General features: G+C 37.1%; 1 protein-coding gene across 3 annotated transcripts in view; it reads left to right on the top strand.

Moving 5' to 3' along the window:
- The first annotated feature begins 55 nt into the window (after window positions 1-55).
- Window positions 56-21,548, top strand: part of MND1 (meiotic nuclear divisions 1) — an 80,105-nt gene continuing 58,612 nt past the window's right edge. For all 3 annotated transcript variants that reach the window (XR_005655645.1, XR_005655644.1, XM_039875935.1), the window contains exons 1-4: window positions 56-155; window positions 5,390-5,455; window positions 9,320-9,377; window positions 12,205-12,353. Coding sequence is in view for 1 of the 3 variants with exons in the window: in XM_039875935.1 (XP_039731869.1) it covers window positions 153-155; window positions 5,390-5,455; window positions 9,320-9,377; window positions 12,205-12,353 (276 nt within the window). In the remaining 2 variants the exon portion in view is untranslated. The remainder of the gene's footprint in view (window positions 156-5,389; window positions 5,456-9,319; window positions 9,378-12,204; window positions 12,354-21,548) is intronic.

Raw genomic sequence — 21,548 nt, 5'->3', positions numbered from 1 at the left:
GCCGGGACGAAGGTCGGTCTGTCTACCACCTCTTTCACCTTCGCTGCTCCGCCCCCGGGGCGGGGTCGGCGCCAAAATCAAACTCTCCTTGGCGCGCCCCGCCCCTCGCGTCCTGCGCAGGCCTCGCCACCGGAAGACGCACCGCCCGCGCCATGGTAAGAAATGAGACCACACTCCCGGGTCCCTTTCCTTCCCAGTGACCGAGCCGCAGGGACCCCGCCGTTGGTGGGCTCCGGGGATTGGTGTCCGACCCGGGGCCTCACACGGACGGGCAGCCAGATGGACGCCCTGGCCAGCCCGTACCTTCCGAACGCGGCGGGGCTGAGCGCGCGCCTGTCACCTGCGGACGGGGCGGGGAGGCTGTAGCGCCGCGCTGCGACCTCCGCCCCCCGCGCCTTTGGGCTGTGCGTGGGGGTGGCGGTGGCTCCCGCCCTCCCTGCCGCTTTGCGCCCTGGAGCTGTCGCCGGGTCGGGTTAGGTTAAACACGCGAATTGTTCGAGAGCGTGACCCGACTATCTCACAAACTCCGCCATCTGCCCGGGAGACTACGAGTCACTTCCGAACCTGTGCCTCGGCTCCCCGGATTCGGCCACCAAAAAGTGCAGTCCCTCATTCAGAACTGGGAAAGAAAGCGTCAGCGAGACAACGGGCAGGCGCGCAGGGGCGCCGTAGATCCTAATGGCTGTCTTGATGTTTGACAATTCAGTGGTTCTGTGCATTGCAACATTAGAGCTCATATCTGAACTGCTCACAGTTTAGATGATTATGAGCAATCGTCGTCAGTTAGATGACGCCTGTGAATTTATTATTATTGTTATTATTTTTACCGAAGGGCAGGTATTGCACTTTTGTACTGCAGACTGCCGGTTGGTAGGGAGTGAGTTTAGTCGTTTTATTAGGGAAGCACCGCGCTGTGTTAGTCTTCCTTGCATGCTACGATGGGTTACTTCCTGGTTAAGGTTTCAAATCATCTCTGAAGTTAATGTCTTTCTGTTCATCACATCGTTTCATAAAGCTTCAGCGTTTCATGCAATTTTTTCTGCTGCTGTTGGCAGAGAATAAACATCTAATTAAATGGATCTAAGATTTTAATATCTTAATTTAGTTAAGTGGCCGTTATTTTGCAAAGCTAATGGTGGACAGGGATTTAGGTTGTACGGTGTTTATTTGAAGATACTTGTCCAGATGTAATTATAACTGATAACGGCTTCTTTGTGGTTAAACTACCATCTCAGGCACCTGGACATGAAAGAAGACAAACAGGACCACATTAAAACCTGTTACCAATGCTCCGTGATATCATATTTCTCTTTATAAAGTTTTTGGCCTAACATAACTGACTACTGAGAACTAAGCCACACAAATGCATTAACTTTATCCCTTTAACTTATATCTACTCATGAATTACCTTTGAATGCTTAATAGTTTAATGTGCTCTTAACTCTTTTCAGATGCTTACCTCTGATCATGGAGAAACATGAAACAAATTAGAGTAAAAGTTTTTGTAAGATACATTCTATTTTTTTATTAATGATTAAGAAATAAGTTTAGTGTTTTGTTGATCAAAGATAACTTGTTCTCTTTCCTGATTGAGAATTAATAGCTGTTTTGATTTGGTTGGGCTTGCTGGGTAAACAATTATAAATTCAGGCATATTTTTGGAATTAAAGAAATGCAATGTAGTTTGCCACTTATGAGGGCAGCAGATATCTACTTTTAATTTTGTAAAATTTTATTGTAATTGATCAACAGGGCTGACTTTAGGAATTCCATAACTCCTAATTGGAGAGGGTACCTTTGTTGTCCTGAAGTCACGTTTTGAGTCCTCTTACTTACTAATTTGAATGCATCTCTAACTTATACTATCCGATTTTCTTTAATTTTATCTATTAAATGAGCCATCATTGATTTTTAGAGAGAAATTTCTAAATATGGATTAATAAGTCATCCTTTCATATTAGTAATTTTAGTTCTGGCCATGATACTCTCCTTCCATGGTTAATAATAAAAACTAATTATAGTCATAAGAGAGACTGATGGATAAATTAGCCTGAAAACAATGTAAATGGATAATACAGTTCACCTTTCTTGAGTAACTTTCATAGCTACTGAGCTGAGTGGTAAGAACTTTCCTAAAACTGTGCCCATAGGACAGTAGATCCTCCTCATCGCCTGCTTCTGGGGAGCAGCTCCTGGAGTCCATGCACTGCTCCAGGAGCTGCTTATAATACCCAGACATTAGGAGCCTTTCCTAAAACAGTCTGTTTTCCTCTGGTGCAGCCACAAACCAAAGACCTCAAGGGATTCTCACTGCCCCACAGGCACCCCTGACATTTCTTCTAGATTCTGGGGTGAGAAAAGAAAAGCAGTATTCTTAATCCTGGGGCACAATTAAAGCAGTATTCTTAATCCTGGGGCACAATTAAAGCACAATTAAAATTGAAAAGGGTTTTCAATATACGCATGCCCAGGCTGAGGCTACTTCTCAGAGATTCTGATTGATTCTGATTTAAAAAATACTGGTGCCCAGGCACAAATCACGATGTGGTTTGTGCCTGGGCACCAGTATTTTTTAAAAGCTAAAATGATGCTAATGGCAGTTAAGACTCAGTGAAGTGAGGAATGAACTGAGGGAGCCTTCTCACTGGGTGTGAATTTCATGTTTGGTTTATTCAGATACTGCAGAAGCCAACATGAATGGAGGCTGATAAAGCAGGATTGAACTCTAGCTCTCCATCCTAGGTTTAGTGTCAGGTATATACAGTCAGGTGCTGCCCTACCAGAGATTTCTCTGATTTATCTCCAAGCCAGGCAATAAATGGTTATCACAGAATTCCTTATTATTATTTCACCCCGTATGATATTTATGGGAGTCCAGTGGGTGTTGTGGGGTTCAAGAGCTTGAACAGCCTCTCATTTGGGGGTTAGGGGTTTTAGATACATGGTCCTGAAATTAAGGGCTGGCCTTTATGTCTTCTCTGTCTAACCTGGCACTAAGCTCTGGGAAGGCAAAGGTAGTTCCTGTATGAAGATTTTCAGTCAGAGAGACAAGTAAACACATCTTTTGAATCATAGTAATTGATTTGTTGAAGGTATGTTCTGGGAACACATGGAATGACACTCAGCCTAGCCTGTGAGCTCAGGGAAATTCTCTTGGAGAATCCCTAAACAAAGCCTTGGGAGACTTTTTGGAGTTTTGAATAGGTAAGTGGAGAAGGTGTTTTAGGTAGAAAGAAAAACATGTTTTGAAAGGCACAGAAATGGGAAAGACCAGTCTGCAAGTGGATAATTACAAGTAGTTTTTGTGTTACAGCTCAAATTGCTTAGCTCTCCATGTTGTTGTAGAATTCGATGTGGGGAGTGGTACCTGTGAGAGTAGATTGGAGTCAGGTGATAGAGGGCCTTTGTGTATCATTCTGGGATATTGGATACTTCTGGATGGTTGGAAGCCACTGAAGGGTTTAATCAAGGGAGAGGCACGGTTAGATTTGCTTTTTGGCAGTGCGGAATGTGTTCTTAAAGGGTGAAACAAAGTATCTTTGTGGGACTGCAAGTATTTGCAGGAGACAGGTAATGCAGGCCTGAGTTGAGGTAGAGGTAATAGGAATGAAGCAGACTGTATAGATTTGTGAAATACTTAAGCACCAAAATTGGTAGAAGGTGATGGTTGGTTGGCTGTGGAGTAAGATGAGGGAACCTAGGATGACTGCCAGGCCTCTGGCTGGGGAAACAAGGTGGTATCTAACTGAATGCAAGCTCTAGAACAGCAGGTTTGGGGAGCAGATGTAGGAGAGGAGGAGTTCAGTTTAGACCCGAGTCTGGAGTCTGTCCAGCAGGCAGGTAGATACAAGGAGATCAAAGCTCAGAAACATACTCAGGGACTCATGTAAAGATTCGAGGACTCACTGTAAATGCTAGTTAAAACCATGAAAGCAGATGAGATCAAAGAAAAGGTATGAGATCAGTAGAGAACCCTGGGGAACTTGCAGTGTTTGAGAATGGACAGAAGAAAAAGAGAAAATGTAAACTGGCTATTTATTTTCCCCCATACAACTCATCCAGGATCACTGGATGGTTTTACTGCTGTGAAACGAGTTAGTGGGTTCCTAGGTTCTGCAAGTAGAATAAAGACTCCTGGACTCCGGTGTACATGCAGAACAGCAATTCCAAATCCCTTTCCCCATCTCACAGGCTCACGTTTTCTGATAGAGTTTTTTATTGGATAGGGTCAATCTTTAATTGTTGTTTTATTTATGTCTGCTTTTTAAGTAGTGTAAAGTGTTTTACAGTTCTTACTAAACAATGTATTTGCAGTTTTTAAGAAAGGCAGATCACTTAAGAGACATTCCGGTGGAATCCTCCATTGGAGCACTAGAAATGACTGTTCTTGTTCTCTTTTGTTATTTTCTGTGCATCTCTGCGTTGAGGAAATTTGGCGGTTTTTTTCCTTTGCTTTCGGACTTTACCATTATGTTTACAATATATAGTAAAATTTATTATTAACATACATTTCAGTTACATGCTAATTATCTTAGTTTCAAATGGGCTAAAACGTAGTTACGGAATAATAGTAGCCCAAAGTAGGCTCCATCTTCTACTTGGGTAGGTTTTCCTTCCTCCAACCTACCCTCTGCAATGCTGCTACAACGATCTTACAAAATGTAGCTCTGATCTTGTCACTCCCAGCTTTAGAAATTGTGCAGCAGCTCCTCATTGCCTGGAATAAAGTCCGCTCTCTTTGGCCGGTCAGCCTTCTATCATCTGGCCCCAGACAACCTTTCACGCCTCACTTGCCACTCCCACTCCCTCTATCCGCACCTACAGTAATCATCCGGAGTCTTTCTGGAGCATTCCATGTACTTCCGTAACACTGTGCCTGTATGTGGTCTGACCAAGACACCCTTCTTACTGTTGCTCAATTTACCAAAATCCTTTTCATCTCTAACTTTCCTAGCTAATCCTCCTACCTCCCCAGGGCAGAGTTAATTCATTCTGTCCTGGTCAGTAAATCATTCTGTTCTGGGTAGCATGTACCTGTTCATCAACTGTAGATAGTTATGTCTGTTTTCTTTGAGAGATTATAAGTCTTTTAAAAGTAAATATAATGACTTATCACTGGATCATTTGATAAATATTGAATTTCTACAAAATGCCAGGCTTTGTCTCAATCACAATTTTTATTATTATACTGGCAGCACCTACTACAAGACCTGGCATATGGCAGTAGTTAAGATCAATCAGTCTTTAGGCCTGGCTCTGAGAGTTAGCAAACCTGTTGGGATCAGACAAGACTATGCATAAAATTTCTGATAATGTTTCATACCAGGTTGTTTTAAAATGCAGCATTTAAAAAAAATTCAGTGTTTACTTTTTAATTTTTGTGCTTTAGTCGAAGAAAAAAGGATTGAGCGCAGAGGAAAAGAGAGCCCGCATGATGCAAATATTTTTTGAGACGGTAAGTCATTTTCCTAAGAGTTTTAGTATTTTGCATATTTTTTTCCTTATGTATATGTCATCCAGTGTTAACTGTACCTTTTTTATTAGAGATCAATACTCAACTAATTTCCTGAGGAAGGAATAAAATCCTGCAAATATTTGTGGTTCCTGGGAGCTGTAGGGTATGAAAGAACCTTATCCCAATGTTCGCAGAGCCTCTTCCATCCAGACTGTCCTACACTCTGGACCCAGAATTATCTTTCTGAAGCATGTATTTGATTGTATTCCCTTTCTGCCTGAAAATAATGATAATAGCTCACATTGACTGAGTACTTCCTAGGTGCCAGTCACTTGGTGTAGATGATCCGATTTCATCATTTTTAACCTATGAGATCGGTACTGTTGTTAACGTCTTCGCTCTACAGATCCGGACATCTGAATGCAGCCTAAGTTGCCAGCCCCGGATCTCAAAAAATAGAAGTAATAGTTCTAGGATTCAAACCCGGGCATGATCATCTGATTTTAGAGGTAGTGCTAAATACTGCCTCTGTGCATTTGTAAGTCAGTCTGTCGTTTAACACATATATGATGGCACGTAGGCCTCCTTAATTTATTCCAGATATTTGTGCCTGCCACTAACAAGAAATATGTTTGAAGTTTCCACTCCAAAGTGGCAGAGCCAGGAATCAAACCCAGACACCTGTCTCTAGAGACTGTTTTCTTTACCATGTTGCTATACAGTGGCTTTTCTTTGCTTCCAGGTTAAAGTCCACATCATACCTTTGACCTATAAAAATATTAACTTTTTGTGTCTTTGCCTAATACTTGACGGATCTTTAAAGTTTAGTCTAGCTCCAACGTACTGGCTGTTTTCATTAAATACAGATGTGAAGAAGATGGAGAAAATGGGAAAATAGAATATGAAATTAGTAAGAAATGGTAATACTTGGCACTTTGATTTTGGTAATGCAGACTCTCAGTAAAACAAGCAAAAAATTCTGGAGACCTTTTCTTTTTAAACCGTTTGCCCTTTAAGTGTAATCATACTAATCTTACTTACAAAGACTTACTAAAAGTCTTTGGCAATGCAGAACAGAGTATATTAATAATGATGCTATGATTAGGAGGATAAGTTGATAAACTTTGTCCATGGGGATTATGATTATTTGTCTTGCCGAGTTGAGATAGTTTTCCTATGATCTCAAAGCAAGAAAAATAGATTTTAATTCCTACCAGGCAGTGGAAAGCTGGGGAGAGTGGTAGGGAAATTATTTTGTCCTTTATGATATGTTAGATTTTTCTCAAATATCAAAATTGGTTGGTTCTGATTGAAAAATTTTCAGTTCTGCTCTCAATTACAGTCATGTACCCCTTAACAATGGGATACATTCTAAGAAATGCTTCATTAGGTGATTTTGTCATTGTACAAACGGAGCGCATGTACACAGACCTAGATGCTATAGCCTGCTACATACCTAGGCTGTATGGTATAGCATATTGCTCTTAGGCTACAAGCCTGTACAACACTTTACTGTACAAAACAGCACGAGGTTAAATCAAGCACAAGAGAAAATTATGCAACCAAGAGAGGTGGTAAACACAAGATGGATGAGCTGCTGCTGGAATAGCAGCATATTGTTTAACAGCAAAGTATTTTTCATGAGTAGGCTCTAAAATAATAGTAAAATGTATAGCATAGTAAATACATAAACTAGTAACAGCCGTTTACTATCATCAAGTAGTATGTACTGGTCGTAATTGTATGTGCTACACTTTTATACTTTCATGGCCACACAGTAGGTTTGTCTACACCAACATCACCACAGACAGGTGAGTAATGTGTGACTCTACGAGGATGGCTAGCTATAACGACACTAGGCGACAGGAATTTTTCAGCTCTATTATAATCTTATGGAACATTGACTGAAATGTCATTATGTAGCACATGACTGTAAATGATTGACTGATTAATTTCATTTTATATATTCCTATACATATTCATTCGTATGAATACATACATATTGTGTGTGTGTGTGTGTATTTGAAGTTGCTAATGTAATAGAAAAAGAATTTTTTTCCTGTTATACTTAAGGAGAACATGGGAGCAGTATGTAGCTCAAGGATAGAGAACTTGTACCTACAGCCTATTTTACTTGATAGCTTTGTGATTTTAAGGAAGTTATTTGACCTAAGGCTCAGTTTCCTTATCTATTACAGAGAACTGTAATAATTGTACCCATCTTACAGTGTTGGTATAAGGATTAAATGAGATAATCTTTGTAAAACATTACAATGCCCAGATCATAAGTGCTTAATTAAAAGTTATCATAACTATATGTCTTCTGTGATATGGTACACATAGTTTTTTAAGGGCTAGAACCATTGTGCTCATCTCTTCTTTATTTCTGTTCAATGCTGGGAAGAACTAATATTTACTTGAGACCATTTTCTCTGTCCACTTAAATGACCACATTTTAGTTCTGAGGCTCGTTCTTTGCAAGCTCATTTATTTACATAGCAACCCCATAAGTGCAGCTAGTATGTCTGGGGCTCCTCCTTGATGACCACATATAGGCAGATGTCTCAATGAGTTCATGTTCTTTTTCCAGGGAATCTAAGGTATTTGCAAATAGATTTGACTAATTGATTTTTTTAATGCATTAGAGACCTGAAGTCAGTAATTCATTGCGTGTTCTCTGAGACCATAAAGTATTACCTAAAATGGTTTATGCCCAGATGTGCAAAAATTGATTTCATACTTTAAGACCAATGACTTAATATTTTCCTTAATTTACTAAATCTTAAGTATAGTGAGATGAAGTTACTTTTAACAACATTTTATTATGAAAGATGAATGAATTTTACAGTGATATCTATACATTCTACCATGAACATTTTACTCTACTTTATCACATATATATTCATCTACTACTCCTTTATCCATCAGTTTGTCTTGGGGGAAAGAATATATGCCCAGTCTTTTGTTAGGTATATGTTTTGTAAATATTGTCTTCTAGTCAGTATTTGTCTTTTAAATTTCTTAATAGTACCCTTGGATGTTTTAAATTTTTAAATTTGGATGTTTTAAAGTTTTAAATTTTTGACCCTAAGTTCCATCTTATTGAAGTTGCCTTTTCAAGTGTATTTTGGAAGAGCAAGATCCCAGATTTCCATAACAACAATCACAATAATTCTCTTCTAATTACTGAGTACTTCTGTCTTCTCAAATATTTCACTTTTGTTATCCAAGTTTTTTTCACCACTTCAACCAAGGCTTATTACGAGAAGAAAGGAGTATTCTACGTAGATTTTTTTTCTAACCATAATATAAATATTCTACACATATAGCTTCCCATAACATTTTGCTTTGGTGGATATGCAGCATGCGTAGGTGAATGATTGACAGGCAGCCATGAAATTTATAATTTTCCTATTGTTTAAGTGTACTCGTCCATGTAAACAATTCTTGACAGTCTATGTTTTGCTTTTTATTAGAACTGCTAAATCTGTAACGTGTGATATATGCTAAGCGAAGTACCGTTTGTGTTTTCTTAAAATCAATGTGTCAGAAAAGCTGATTATCTCATGTTAACAAGTGATTCATCATAACTAGTTTTCATATTTCAGTGAGAGTATGTTCTCTCCAATTACTTTAAAGGATTGTTTGTTCATGTAAAATCTGTCCATTGTAACTTCTCTTGAAAGTATTGAACATGATAATTGTGCTTTCAGCCCCCAAATACTTGATTTTATTGTTCATTTCCAGGAATAGTATTTTTAGTACAATGTCTTATGAACATAATTATGGTAAATATAAATATATAGCAGAGAATAAACACGTTTTTCATCTCTCTCTCTTTTTTAAAAAAACTCTTTTAAACAGAAAGATGTATTTCAATTAAAAGACATGGAGAAGATTGCTCCCAAAGAGAAAGGCATTAGTAAGTATCAAAGGCATGCAAGGGTATTTAGGGAAATATCGGTCATCTTTTCTGCTACATCTTTTCTACTTTCACTTTATGGAAACAGATTTGTAGAGATGAATGTAAAAGTCCTTACATGATGTCTTTGGGCCTTGGCCATGAGTCCTGTGGAGTATCTGTTCTAGGAAAATTAAAATGGAATATGCATGCATGCCCGTGTGTACACACACACATATGTACACCCAAATATACACATTTATTTATGGATAGAATTTACTTCAAAAGAAGGAAAAACTATTCATGTATGTTCTAGTATTTGTTAAATGTGACTTTTCGTCTTTACATGGTGTGTTGGTTTTCTGCAGCTATATTAGTTTTTTGTAGCAGAAAATTATCACCAACCTGGTGGCTAAACCCAGTAGAAATTTATTCTCTCATAGTTTTGGAGGCCAGAAGTCTAAAATCAAGGTGTCGGCAGGGGCAGCTCCTTCTGGAGGCTGTGGGGGGAATCCTAGCTTCGGGTGGCTGCCCACAGTGCTTTGCTTATAAGCCCATCATTCTAATTGCTGCCTCTCTTCACATGGCTTCCCCTTTGTTTTCTCCCCTTCTGTTTCTTATAAGGACACATGTCATTAGATTTGGGACCCATCCTACATTCAGGATGATTTCATCTTGAGATCCTCAATTACATCTATATAGATGCTTTTTCAAAATAAAGTCACATTCATAGGTTCGAGGGTTCATCTTTTGAGAGGTCACCGTTAAACCCACCATATATGATACACATTTTGTTAAACTTTACTTTCTGATTACGTAAACCGTGTAATATACATGCTTATTTTAACAGATTTGGAAATTACAAATTACAAAAGTTTATAATCTCTCTATTCTGAGAACACCACTGTTAACATTTTGCTGTATTTTGATGTCTTATTCTTAGATTCTGTTTGTCTTTGAATGTATGTATCTGTCCATTTCTCTGAGAAGGAACTATGCTGCATGTACAGTTTTGTGTTCATGTATTTTTTCATATAACATATCATCTACATTTATCTCTGTCATTTGCTTTAAAAAAATGATTTACAATATCTGCCTCTTCTAATGTTTAACTCTATGACCACCTACTGTGCCATTACTTGCTTAGCCCTGTTAACTATTGTTGAATATCTAGGTTGTTCCCAAATTTTGCTGCTAAAATTAATATGTAATTAACGTGCTATCCATAAATTTTTTTCTAAAAGACTGATTTTTTTAGAGCAGTTTTAGGTTCACAGAAAGATTGAGATGAAGGTACAGAGATTTCTCATACACTTGCCATGCATAGCTTCCGATATGAACATCACTCACCAGTGGTGCATATACTACAGTTGGTGAACCTGCATTGATGCATTGTGATCATCTCAAGTCCACAGTTTACATTAGGGTTCACTCTTGGTTTTTTACATTCTATGGGTTTAAGCAAATGTGTAATGACACGGATCCATCATTATGGTATCAAACAGAGTATTTTTACTGCCTTAAAAATCCTCTGTGCATTCGTTGCCTATTCATCCCTACCTCTCCCCACATAATTTTTTTTTTTTACATCTCATTACCTCAGTAGGAAATGTCCCTAGAAATAGAATAGAAAATGGAGACTTGTGTTGTTTTAGTCTTTTTGTATGTATTCTCAAATTGCCTCAGGAAAGGCTATACCAAATTCTACTCATATTCATTTCTCAGAACTGTGTTTTCATTTTTAGTGTTCTTTAATATTTCATTTCAGTTTGTACTTCTTTACAAGTGAGGTTGAATGTTTTGCATATTCAGCATTGATTTTATTTATTGAATCCTTAATTTTTTAATAGATTTTATTATATTTGGGGACTTGCTCTAGGAAAAATCAAAATGGACATTAAAATATGGATGATTTCTTGACACAGTTTAATAGAAAGTGAGAATCGTTTATGAATTTCAAACATTTGTGAAATAGGACTTTGTATTTTTTACATGCTATTTTTAAAAGCTTTTTTGTGATTTGTACTATTACCCCAACCATAATCTCCAGTAAATTATTTAATTTTTTATAATAGTTTTATTTTAGTTTTCTTAGCAAAAAAGGCAATGCATGTTTATTGTTAGAAAAAAATTAAAAATGAGCAAAAAGAAGGAAAAAAATTACCCCCTAACCTACCATTCAAAGATAACCATTGTCACATTAGTGTATACTGTCTTTTAACTTGATTTTTATGTTTTGGATGTGCATATATCTTGCCATTAAATAAATTTTTATAACATAAATGATTACCTAGTATTCCATTGTAATAAAATACTTTTAAAAGTCTAGTTATCGGACTGGTTTCCAATTTTTTTTACTGTTGACAACTCTGCTTTGACAAGCATCCTTATGCATATCCATCATTATTTTCTTTGGCTGAATTTTTAAAAGTGGAATTTCTACATAAAAGGCATGCAAAATCTAAGGTTTTAGATACATACTGCCATGTTTTTCACCCATGTTGAGAGTACCTATTTCCCCGAATCCTTTATTGTACTTTTTAGTTTTTTTAATTTGGTAGTCAAGAAATCATATCTCATTGCTTTATTTTAGATTTCTTCAGTTATTAATGAGGTTGAACATTTTTCTTGTTTACTGACCATGCATATTTTGTAGATGCCCATTGATGTACTTTTGTTTTTCTATTGAAGTATTTGTCTTTTTAAATTATTTTTAAAAGCTCCTTATTTATTAACTTATTAACTCTTGATCTGTAATATTTGTTGCAAGTATTTCCCTAGTTATTTGCCTTATAATTTTATCTATGATGTGTCTTAATGTAGAGTCTTTAAAAATTATCTCTTATAGCTGCTATGTCAGTAAAAGAAGTTCTTCAAAGCTTAGTTGATGATGGTATGGTTGACTGTGAGAGGATTGGAACTTCTAATTATTATTGGGCTTTTCCAAGTAAAGCGCTTCATGCAAGGAAACGTAAGTTGGAGGTTCTAGAATCTCAGGTAAGCCACCACAGGTAAAAATAATAGATTTGCTTGTAAGAAGGAAATTTGTTTCACTTAATCTTTTAATTTAGTCGTTTCTGTTTAATTTTTAACATACGTTATTTGACTCAGACTCTAAAGATAATCAACATATCTCTCCCCCAAACAATACAAGGATCTTAGAATGTTTTAACTTTTATCTTCCCACATGCCATGATATTGTTTTCTAGTATTTTAGTTCCTGTTAGGTTTATAGAAAAACTGATGGGAAGGTACAGTTCCCAAATACTAACCCCTTCTCTCTACCAAACACACAGTTTCGCCTGTTATTCACATCTTATATTAGTTTTTGTGTGGACATATGTTTTCATTTTTCTTGGGAATTGCTGAGTCATACAATAACATTATGCTTAACTGTTTGAGGAACTTCCAGACTGTTTTCTAAAGCGGTTGCACCATTCTGCATTCCTCCCAGAAGTGTAGGAAGGTTTTAATTTCGCCACTTCCTCGCCAAAACTTATTACCTGACTTTTTGATTCTAACCATCCTAATGGTTATAAAGTGGTATCTCATTATGGTTTTGATTTCCTGATGACTAACGATGTTGACCACTTGAAATTTTCTTAGAGACATGTCTGTTCACATGTTTTGCCCATATTTTATCTCTTAAACATGATACTGCATTTTTTTTTCCTGCTAGTAAATGACATGCATATTAATCACTAAGCAATTTTTTTTTAAAGTTAGGTAATTAAAAACTTCATAAAAGAGTAATTTACTTTTAGGTCTTACTGCATTTTCATGTCTTCATGGGTTTTTATTCTTGTTTTTATTCTTTGCAATTCCCTTGTCCTTCCTTTCTACTTAGCCAATTCTAAGCAGCTCTCAGAGACCTTCTCAGACGCTCATAATGAGGATACATACCATAGATTTTCTGTTCTTTTAATTTTTCACATGTATGAGTTTTGAGTTTTATTTATTCTATTAGATTTTAATAGCTTTATTGAGGAATAATTGACATATAAAAACTGCTCATACTTAAAGTTTATAAATCGATAAGTTTTGACATATGTATACGTTCATGAAACCATCACCATAATCAGGATAATGAGCATACCTGTCATCCCCTAAAGTTTCTTTATTTCTCCTTTTAGTCTTTTTCTCCTGCCCTTCCCTGCACTGCTTCCCCTGCCCCCATCCCCAGGCAACTATTGATTTGATTTCTGTCACTATACATAAGTTTATATTTCTTAGAATTTTCTATAAACAGAATCATATAGTATATACTCTTTTTCTTGGCTTCTTTTAACTCAGTGTAATTATTTTAAGATGTATCCATATTGCTGTATGTACTAATCATTCATTTTTATTACTGAGTGGTATTTCATTATATGGATGTCCAACAGTTTGTTTATCTGTTGATGGACATTTGAGGTTTTTGTTTGTTTTAGTTTTGGGTTATTAGAAGTATTGAATATTCATGTAAATTCTTTGTATGGATGTTTGTTTTCATTTATGATAGTAAACACCTAGGAATGGGGTAGCTCGATCACATGGTAGGCATATGTTAAACTTTTTAAGACATTGCCAAACCGTTTTCCAAAGTGCTGTGCCATTTTATATTCCCGCTAGCAATGTACGTGAGTGCCAGTCTCTCTACAATACCAAGTATCAATCAGGATTGGAGGGACTGGCACTCACACACATTGCTAGTGGGAATATAAAATGGCAGTTATTCATGCCTGAAGCTGGGCATCACGGGTACCAATGAAGCATTTCTTGGTAAACCGGAGAAACTCTTTGCCTTTGATAAAAAAGCCCAATGGATATGTTTTGTTTCTTCGCCTCTGAGTTTAGCATAATCTCTAATTTAGCAAGTGGAGTAGCTTGACAAACCTTAATGGAAATAAGAGATTCTTGCTAGTATGCTAGTACAGTGAATCTGTTTTTAAAAAGTGAATATGATAGCATTGTTTATTGTGAATGATTGAAGAGTAGGATGTTCTAATTAGTTACTCACAGTATACTCCTCTCCCTACTGGTCTGAAGAGTTGGTATCCAATATATTTTGTAACACAACCCTCTTTCTCCACCCCTGTTTACAAGCTGGAGGTCAAAGCTTAATCTTGCACTGAAATCGTAGGTCAAGTCAGAGATAGGCAGTAGATTTAATACCTTCTTTTGTAAGCACTCCAGCAGTAAATGGAAAGCAAGATTTTGATATGTCATTTGTAAAAGATTGATAGCCCTTGGCATTTGCTGAAATTCAAAACAAAACAAAACAAAAACTCGGTGCCATTTCACTGACCTAAACCTACTTTTTTCTGTCACAAACATTTGAGAAGTCATGTCAGCGTCCTACTGTACCCCTCAACCGTGGTTCTGAAGATCACTTATCGCTTTAGAGAAGCAATATGGCATAATGGAAAGATAAATAGAAATAAGACATGGATTGAAGTCACAGCTTCACTTCTTACTAACTGTGGTATCTTGGAAAGTTTTCATAGGCTCTTTGAGGCCACAGTTTCTCAATTTGTAAAAGAGATTATTCTTATTTCAAAGGGTTGCGATGCGGATTAGATGTTACGTGTAAAGTGCGTGGTGTACATACGCACTCGGTGTATGGTGGCCACAGATTCAGCTGCATTAGTACTCATCCAGGAATATATACTGTTAGTTTACATGTTCAGTCAAAACCAATATTTGAGGGTCTACTATGTGCAAAATATTTTACCACATAACGAAGGCAATTCTAAAAAGTAGAAATCAAGATCCATGTTTTATGAGAAAGAACTTATAAGTTAACACATGAAAGAGTGAAATGAACAGTGAAAAGTGTTAACAGCTAATTGCCTGAATGAATGGTAGACATTAAAAATACTACAAGAGATGGTGGGATTTATATAAAAATAGAAGGTGCTTAGTTAATGTTGAATTGAACCAGATTCTAAATTCAGGGTTTCACTAAAGGATCAGTTTATTCAACACATTGCCAAAGTAGAATATAAACTTCCTTTGAGTTTCTTCTTAATTACTTCCAGATTGGGCAGACTCTAATTTTTCCTCCCATCATTCTGTTCTGCTTTGGTTCTGTCAGTGATTCCAAATATGTGCAGGAATGTTTTCATCTCTTGAGAATAGACATTTTTTTTTTTTTGTAGTAGATCTGAAAATTAAATCAGGAAACACATTCTTTTCTCCCTTGTCTTTAGGTCGTATGTGTTGATCATTAGTAAAGACAGTCTGAAAGCCTCATGATTACAATTTATGTTTCCCTTCAACTGCGTATGGGTTGCATTAACTAGTTCTACAGATATTTACTGTGCGCCTGTTAGGGGCATGCCCTGTGCCAAGTTTTTTTGGGGCAATATAAAAATAATAGTGTGTGTGTTTCATGTTGAGGTAATTTACACTTTACTTGGTAAGGGAAGAAAAATACCTTACGTAGTTAATTAACTTTTTATGAAAAGTTAATTAGCTATCTAAGATTTAAGGTCAATGCCAAATGTCATTGCTATGGGTCCTGATTGTTATATGAGTTCAGAGGATAGCAGGATTTTTATAAATCCATAGAGTTAAGGGAGTTAAGGGAGACGTCTTAGAAATTATTATTTTGAGCTGAAAATTGAGTAGATTTAGATGGATGGAGGAGATTCCCAAGGGGGACAGAAGGAGTCACTAACACTGATGTTAACAATGGCAGCCAAAATTTATTGAGCACTTAGCCAGTAGAGTTTTCAGAATGTGTCTTGTCTTAGTCGTTTGGGCTGCTATAACGAAATACCACAGACAGGGTAGCTTATAAACAACCAAAATTTATTTCTCGCAGTTCTGGAGGCTGGTCAGGTAAGAGCCCTCTCCTGGGTCACAGACTTAGCGTATCCTCACCTGGTGGAAGGCGCTCAGCATCTCTCTGGAGCCTCTTTTATAAAAGCACCAAACCCACTCTTGAGGACTCCACCCTTGACTTTGGCACCTCCCAAAGGCCCCCCCTAGTAATACCATTACCGTTAGGGGTTAGGATTTTAACATGAATGTGGAGGGGGGACACAAACATTCTGATCATAGCAGAGCTTTTACATGTTTTATACCATTTGATTCTTACAACTGCATGAGTTAGACATCAACTCCATTTTACATATGAGAAGACTGAAGCACCGACAGGTTAAATAGGTTGCCCAAGATGACACTATTAGTAGATGGCAAAACAAGATTAAATCCAGGCATTTGTACTCCATAGTCCTTGCTCATAACACAGATAAACAAAACTTTAAAGCAAATTACATTCAGTGAATAGTTGGTGACCATCTTGGAAAGAATGTGCAATATTTTGTTTTATAGTAATGGGAAAATAAGGTTAGAAATTAAATTGAAGCCATATTATGAGATGTTTTAGTGGTTGGTTGGATTTTATTATGTACATCAAGCTTCAAGGGGAAGTAGAAAATTTTCTTGCTAGAATATTTTTATGGGTTTTTTTTGTTTGTTTGTTTTGCTGATCTAATCGCTTTTAAAAAAGTAGATTTTAAGTTTAGAAAATAGTTTTATTAAATTCTGATATTAAGCAAAAACTTTTCCCCCCTCTATATGTGAGTAATGTATTATTATTAATGTTGCTGAGAATATAAGATGTAGTAATTTATTTCTGCGAAGCTGAAATAAATATTTAGGTTGGGTAGAAAAAAGTTGTTAAACTAGCTTCTCTAAATAGCTGTTACACAGATGTACTCCTGAAGCCTTTCCACATAAATTAGTAACTTTAATAGGCAAGAAAAGCTTTATGTGGAGATGATGAAAATGGTTCAAATCTGTATGTAAATAGTCACTATATTTGGATGATAGTAGAAGTAACCATTTTGGCTCAACAGAAAGTAGAAATGACCAGATCCTTTTCTCATGTTTTAGTTGTGAATTTTTATGTAGCTTAAAAATTATCTTGTGGGAACTCCCAAGTGAAATGGCATTTCTGTTTATCTTGAAGAATGCGTAGAACTTATTAAAGATCAAGATAACTGTTTTAAGAGTTTTGGCTGAAACTTGCTATGTGATAATGATTCCAGTGTGATAATGATTTGGGTGGGTGTGTGTGTGCGCGCACGCGTGCACGCACTGTTTCTGAATAATTTTTGTAAGGAAAAGCAAGACAGAATGTGTTAGGATAAACAGTTCTTCCTATCATCTTCTGGTTCTTTTTTTTTTTTTTTTTACCCCTTTCAAATATCTTGGCCTTAAAAATGAAGGAGCAATCTTCACTTCAAGGAGATGACTTCCTCCATTTTACTGTGTCTTATATTGACAGATGTAGGATATGCCCTGTAATATGTACTTGACCAGGTAAAAGCAGTGTTATAACTATTGTGCTGGACGTGCTATTCACACTGTTACCTGACATTATGGGAAAAAACGGACCACTACTGATTAGAAATGCACATTTTTAAGCCTTTTTTCAAAAGGAATAGCATTTTCAATATGCTTTTGTTTTTGTGTTCTCGTCCCTGTCCATTCTTCACCCTAAGTCTAACTCCAACTCTACCATACTGTGTACAGTTGTTAGTTTACTTGACCCCATCTCTTAGTTTGTTTCCTCAGTACCTAGCACAGTTCTTGGTATATGGCAGATATTTGACCGAGTAAATGGGAATTAAAGGAAACAAAGAATATGCAGTTAGTCTTCATGGTATCCATTTACTGATTCAGAGAATTTCATTAGTAGTTGCACCAAGTCTGTATAGCAGTTTTTAAGTGATTTTTTATTTAAAGGATCAGAATTATGGAAATCAAATTCTTTATTTTGTTTTTCTTTTCTACTAAGATCTTCCAGAATTCTTCATCCAAGTTCTGGTTTGCAACCCATTTATTACCAGGGGAAGATAATTTTGTGGACAGATTTTTCTAGAAGTTGGTTTACATTTTAACTGAGCTGAATTTCAGATACAGAGTCTTGGTTTCGGGAGATACTAATAGAGTCTCAGGATAATTTAAAGATTTATTTATTTTTTTTACCAGTTTTTAGAAATGAGTATATAGAATTCTTTATCACCAAAACTGAGTAAATAAAGAGTAAGTCCACTATTGGACAGTGTGGACAACTTGAAATGTTATTGAATAAAAATAGGCATTACCCCTACTGGAATTCTTTCAATTCAGTACTTGTTCAGCGAATGCTTGCTATAGCAGGCATTGTGACCAATGAGAGGGACATAAAGATAAATTAGTAGTTCCTGCCCTCTAGGACCTCACCGTCTTGTGAGACACACATGTCAACATCATTGTGATATGGTATTATAGTTCAGTACGGACAACGATGGTTGTACAAAAGAGGGTGATAGTTAACTCTGCTGAGGAAAGGCTTTACAGTTAAGAAAGGAGACATTTAAGTTGGTTCTGGAAACATATGGGAGTTCATACGGGAGTTAGGGTGAAAGGCATTATGGGTACAGAGACCAGTATGTTAGGCAGTATAGTATAGTGGTTTAAGAGATTGAGCCCTAGACCCAGACTCTAGATTCGTATTCAACTTCTTCCATTTACTAAAAAACCTCCTGTGCTTCTATTTTCTCATCTGTAAAATGGTTCTCATATTTCCTACTTCACAGGGTAGTTGCGACAATTAAATGTGTTCTATGTGGCTGCTTATGGCAATGACCAATACATAGTAAGCACTTTGGTTTTTTGTTATATACAAACACCAGGTATGTAAGAGAATCTTGAGTTGTTTTGTACCACTCAATTGTGTGTGATGGTAGAGCTAAATTTGTAGGCAGGTGCTGATAGTGAAGGGCTGTGTGTGTTTAAGTTGAAGGATTTCGAGTAGGGAAGTGAGTTAATAAGAGCCTTATTTTAGAAAGATGGTTCTGTTAGCAGTGTGGAGGAGTGCGCACTGAGAAATTGTCAGCTAGGAGATGATGAAGTCCTAAAACAAAACACTGTCCCTAGAACTGGAGATAATAGACTGGGAGAAGTTTAGGAAGTAGAATCTACAGTCAGTAGTGTACACTCTGAATCTATAAAGTTCATATTTTAAAATAAGCAAGAGTAATTTTTGTCCAAACATAGATTTCCCCTTTGTTGCCCGCCTTTTCGTGTGGATGGGGAACACATGCTGTCTGTCGATATTCCCCGAAAGTCAAGTTCAGATAGCATAGATTATGACAATGATTAAAATTCATGCTTAATTATTCATACATAATATATGATATTTCTAAGGCTGAATTAAAACAAAAACAAGGTTTCTATAATCAAAGCTTCTAGACCAAGTACACAATAATTAGGAGGAAGCTAAGCAGTGCTATAGTGATTTATACATCTATTCAACATTTATTATGTCTCTGTGTGTCTCATGCTGTATTTCATGCTGGGGTTAAACACGGTTAAGATATCTCTGCCCTCAAAGAATGTCTGCCGTGGAAATAAGACACTCTGTAAAAGAAGTAAAGCATAGAAGTACACACTCTGCTGAGGAAGAGGGGATAAAAACTTCCCAGAAGAAAAGATTTTTGAGATGGGTCTTAATAGATATATGTCTCTGGTTCATGGACAGGTTGGAGTTTGTTAGAGGAGTAAAAAGAGCCAGCCAGGCACAGCATGTAAAAACACTAAGACATAAAATGAGTGGCATTCAGGAAGCTGTGAACAGTTTGATAGAAGTGGTGTGGAGGGTTGCAGAGTGGGTAACAGCAGGTTATTAAGCTGACCAGTGGTAGGAGCTAGGTCATTGAGCCTTGCAGCCAGGCTGAGGAATCTGGACTTTATTATTCAGGATTGGGAAACCATCCAGTGGGCTTTAAAGATAACTACCATAGCAGATGAGTGAAAGTGAACTGGAGACAAGGACACTAATGAAAAATTCTGAGCCAGAGATGTCTAAACCAAGATGGTGGCAGTGGGGATGGAGAGGAAAGGAGATATTTGAAAGATACCAATATGTAGAATCAACAGAGATTCGAAGCCAACTGGATGTGGAGAGAAGGGAGAGAAAAAAAAAGAAAAAGATAGCTACCAGGATTCTGGTTTGGGTGACTATGTGGAGAGTCTAGAAGACACAGAGGAGCTGGATTGGGTAATAAACTGAGTTTTGAACATACTGAATATGAGCTGCCTGTCAGCCATTCAGGTTGAGATGCCCAGTAGGTAGCTGAATACACGGATGTGGAGCTCAGTGCAGAGGTGTAGACAGGAGATTAAAACTGGGACACCAAAAGTAGGAGTAGATGAGACTTCCCAGGAAGATGTGCAGAGTGCTCTTTTTGCTGCATCTACTGCGAGGATGGAGACCATTCCCAGCAATCAGACTGTCAGCATTCCAGAAAATATGGACTCACTCTGAAGGGACACTCAGTTATTGTGAAGGGCCCCAGAGGCACCCTGTGGAGGGGCTCCAATCACATCAGTGTTGAACTCAGTCTCCATGGAGAGAAGAGGCTCCAGGTTGACAAATGGTGGGGAAATTGAAAGGAGCTGGCTACTGTTCGCACTGTCTATCGTCATGTACAGATCATGATCAAGGGTGTTACAGTGGCTTCAGTTAGATGAGGTCTGTGTACGCTCGCTTCCCCACCCATGTTATTATTCAGGAGAATGGTTCTCTTGTCGAAATATGAAATTTCTTGGGTGAAAAATAAATCTGCAGGGTTCAGATAAGGTCAGGTGTTGATTGTTTAGTATCTCCAGCCCAGAAGGATGAGTTAATTCTTGAAGAGAATGATGTTGAACTTGTATCAAATTCAGCTGCTTTGATTCAGTAAGCCACAAAACTTGAAAACAAGAATAGCAGAAATTTTTTGATGGTATCTGTCTCTGAAAAAGGAACAGTTCAGCAGACTGATGAATAAGATCAAAGTTGTCCAGCTACAGAAACACCAAGACGTTAGATGATTTCTCAGACTCATTTGTGATATTTTAAAGATGCAATAAAGGTTATATATTGAAAAAAAAAGAATGTGCAGAGCAGGAAGGGAAAGGGACTGAGGACAGAACGCAGGGGCCAACCCTGGGGATCTCTAGTATGTCAAGGGTGGTTTCTTGTATTTGAGTTATTTTTCCTTATTTCAAAATTTTTTAACCAAAAAAATCATTAAAATGGAGTAGCATAGGCTAGCTAAAATCCGATAAATGGCAGTTCTTCTAAATGGTAGTTCTTCAAAAATGAGACTCTAGAGGAAAGGACAAATTAATCCTTTACAATTCAGGAGTGTTGTTTTAAAGCCTGGATTT

Source organism: Pteropus medius, unplaced genomic scaffold (assembly GCF_902729225.1).
Source record: "Pteropus medius unplaced genomic scaffold, Ma_sr-lr_union100, whole genome shotgun sequence".
In the NCBI taxonomy this organism is placed as follows: domain Eukaryota; kingdom Metazoa; phylum Chordata; class Mammalia; order Chiroptera; family Pteropodidae; genus Pteropus; species Pteropus medius.
Note: the sequence above shows the minus strand (reverse complement) of the source record. Positions and strands in the feature narration are given on the sequence as shown.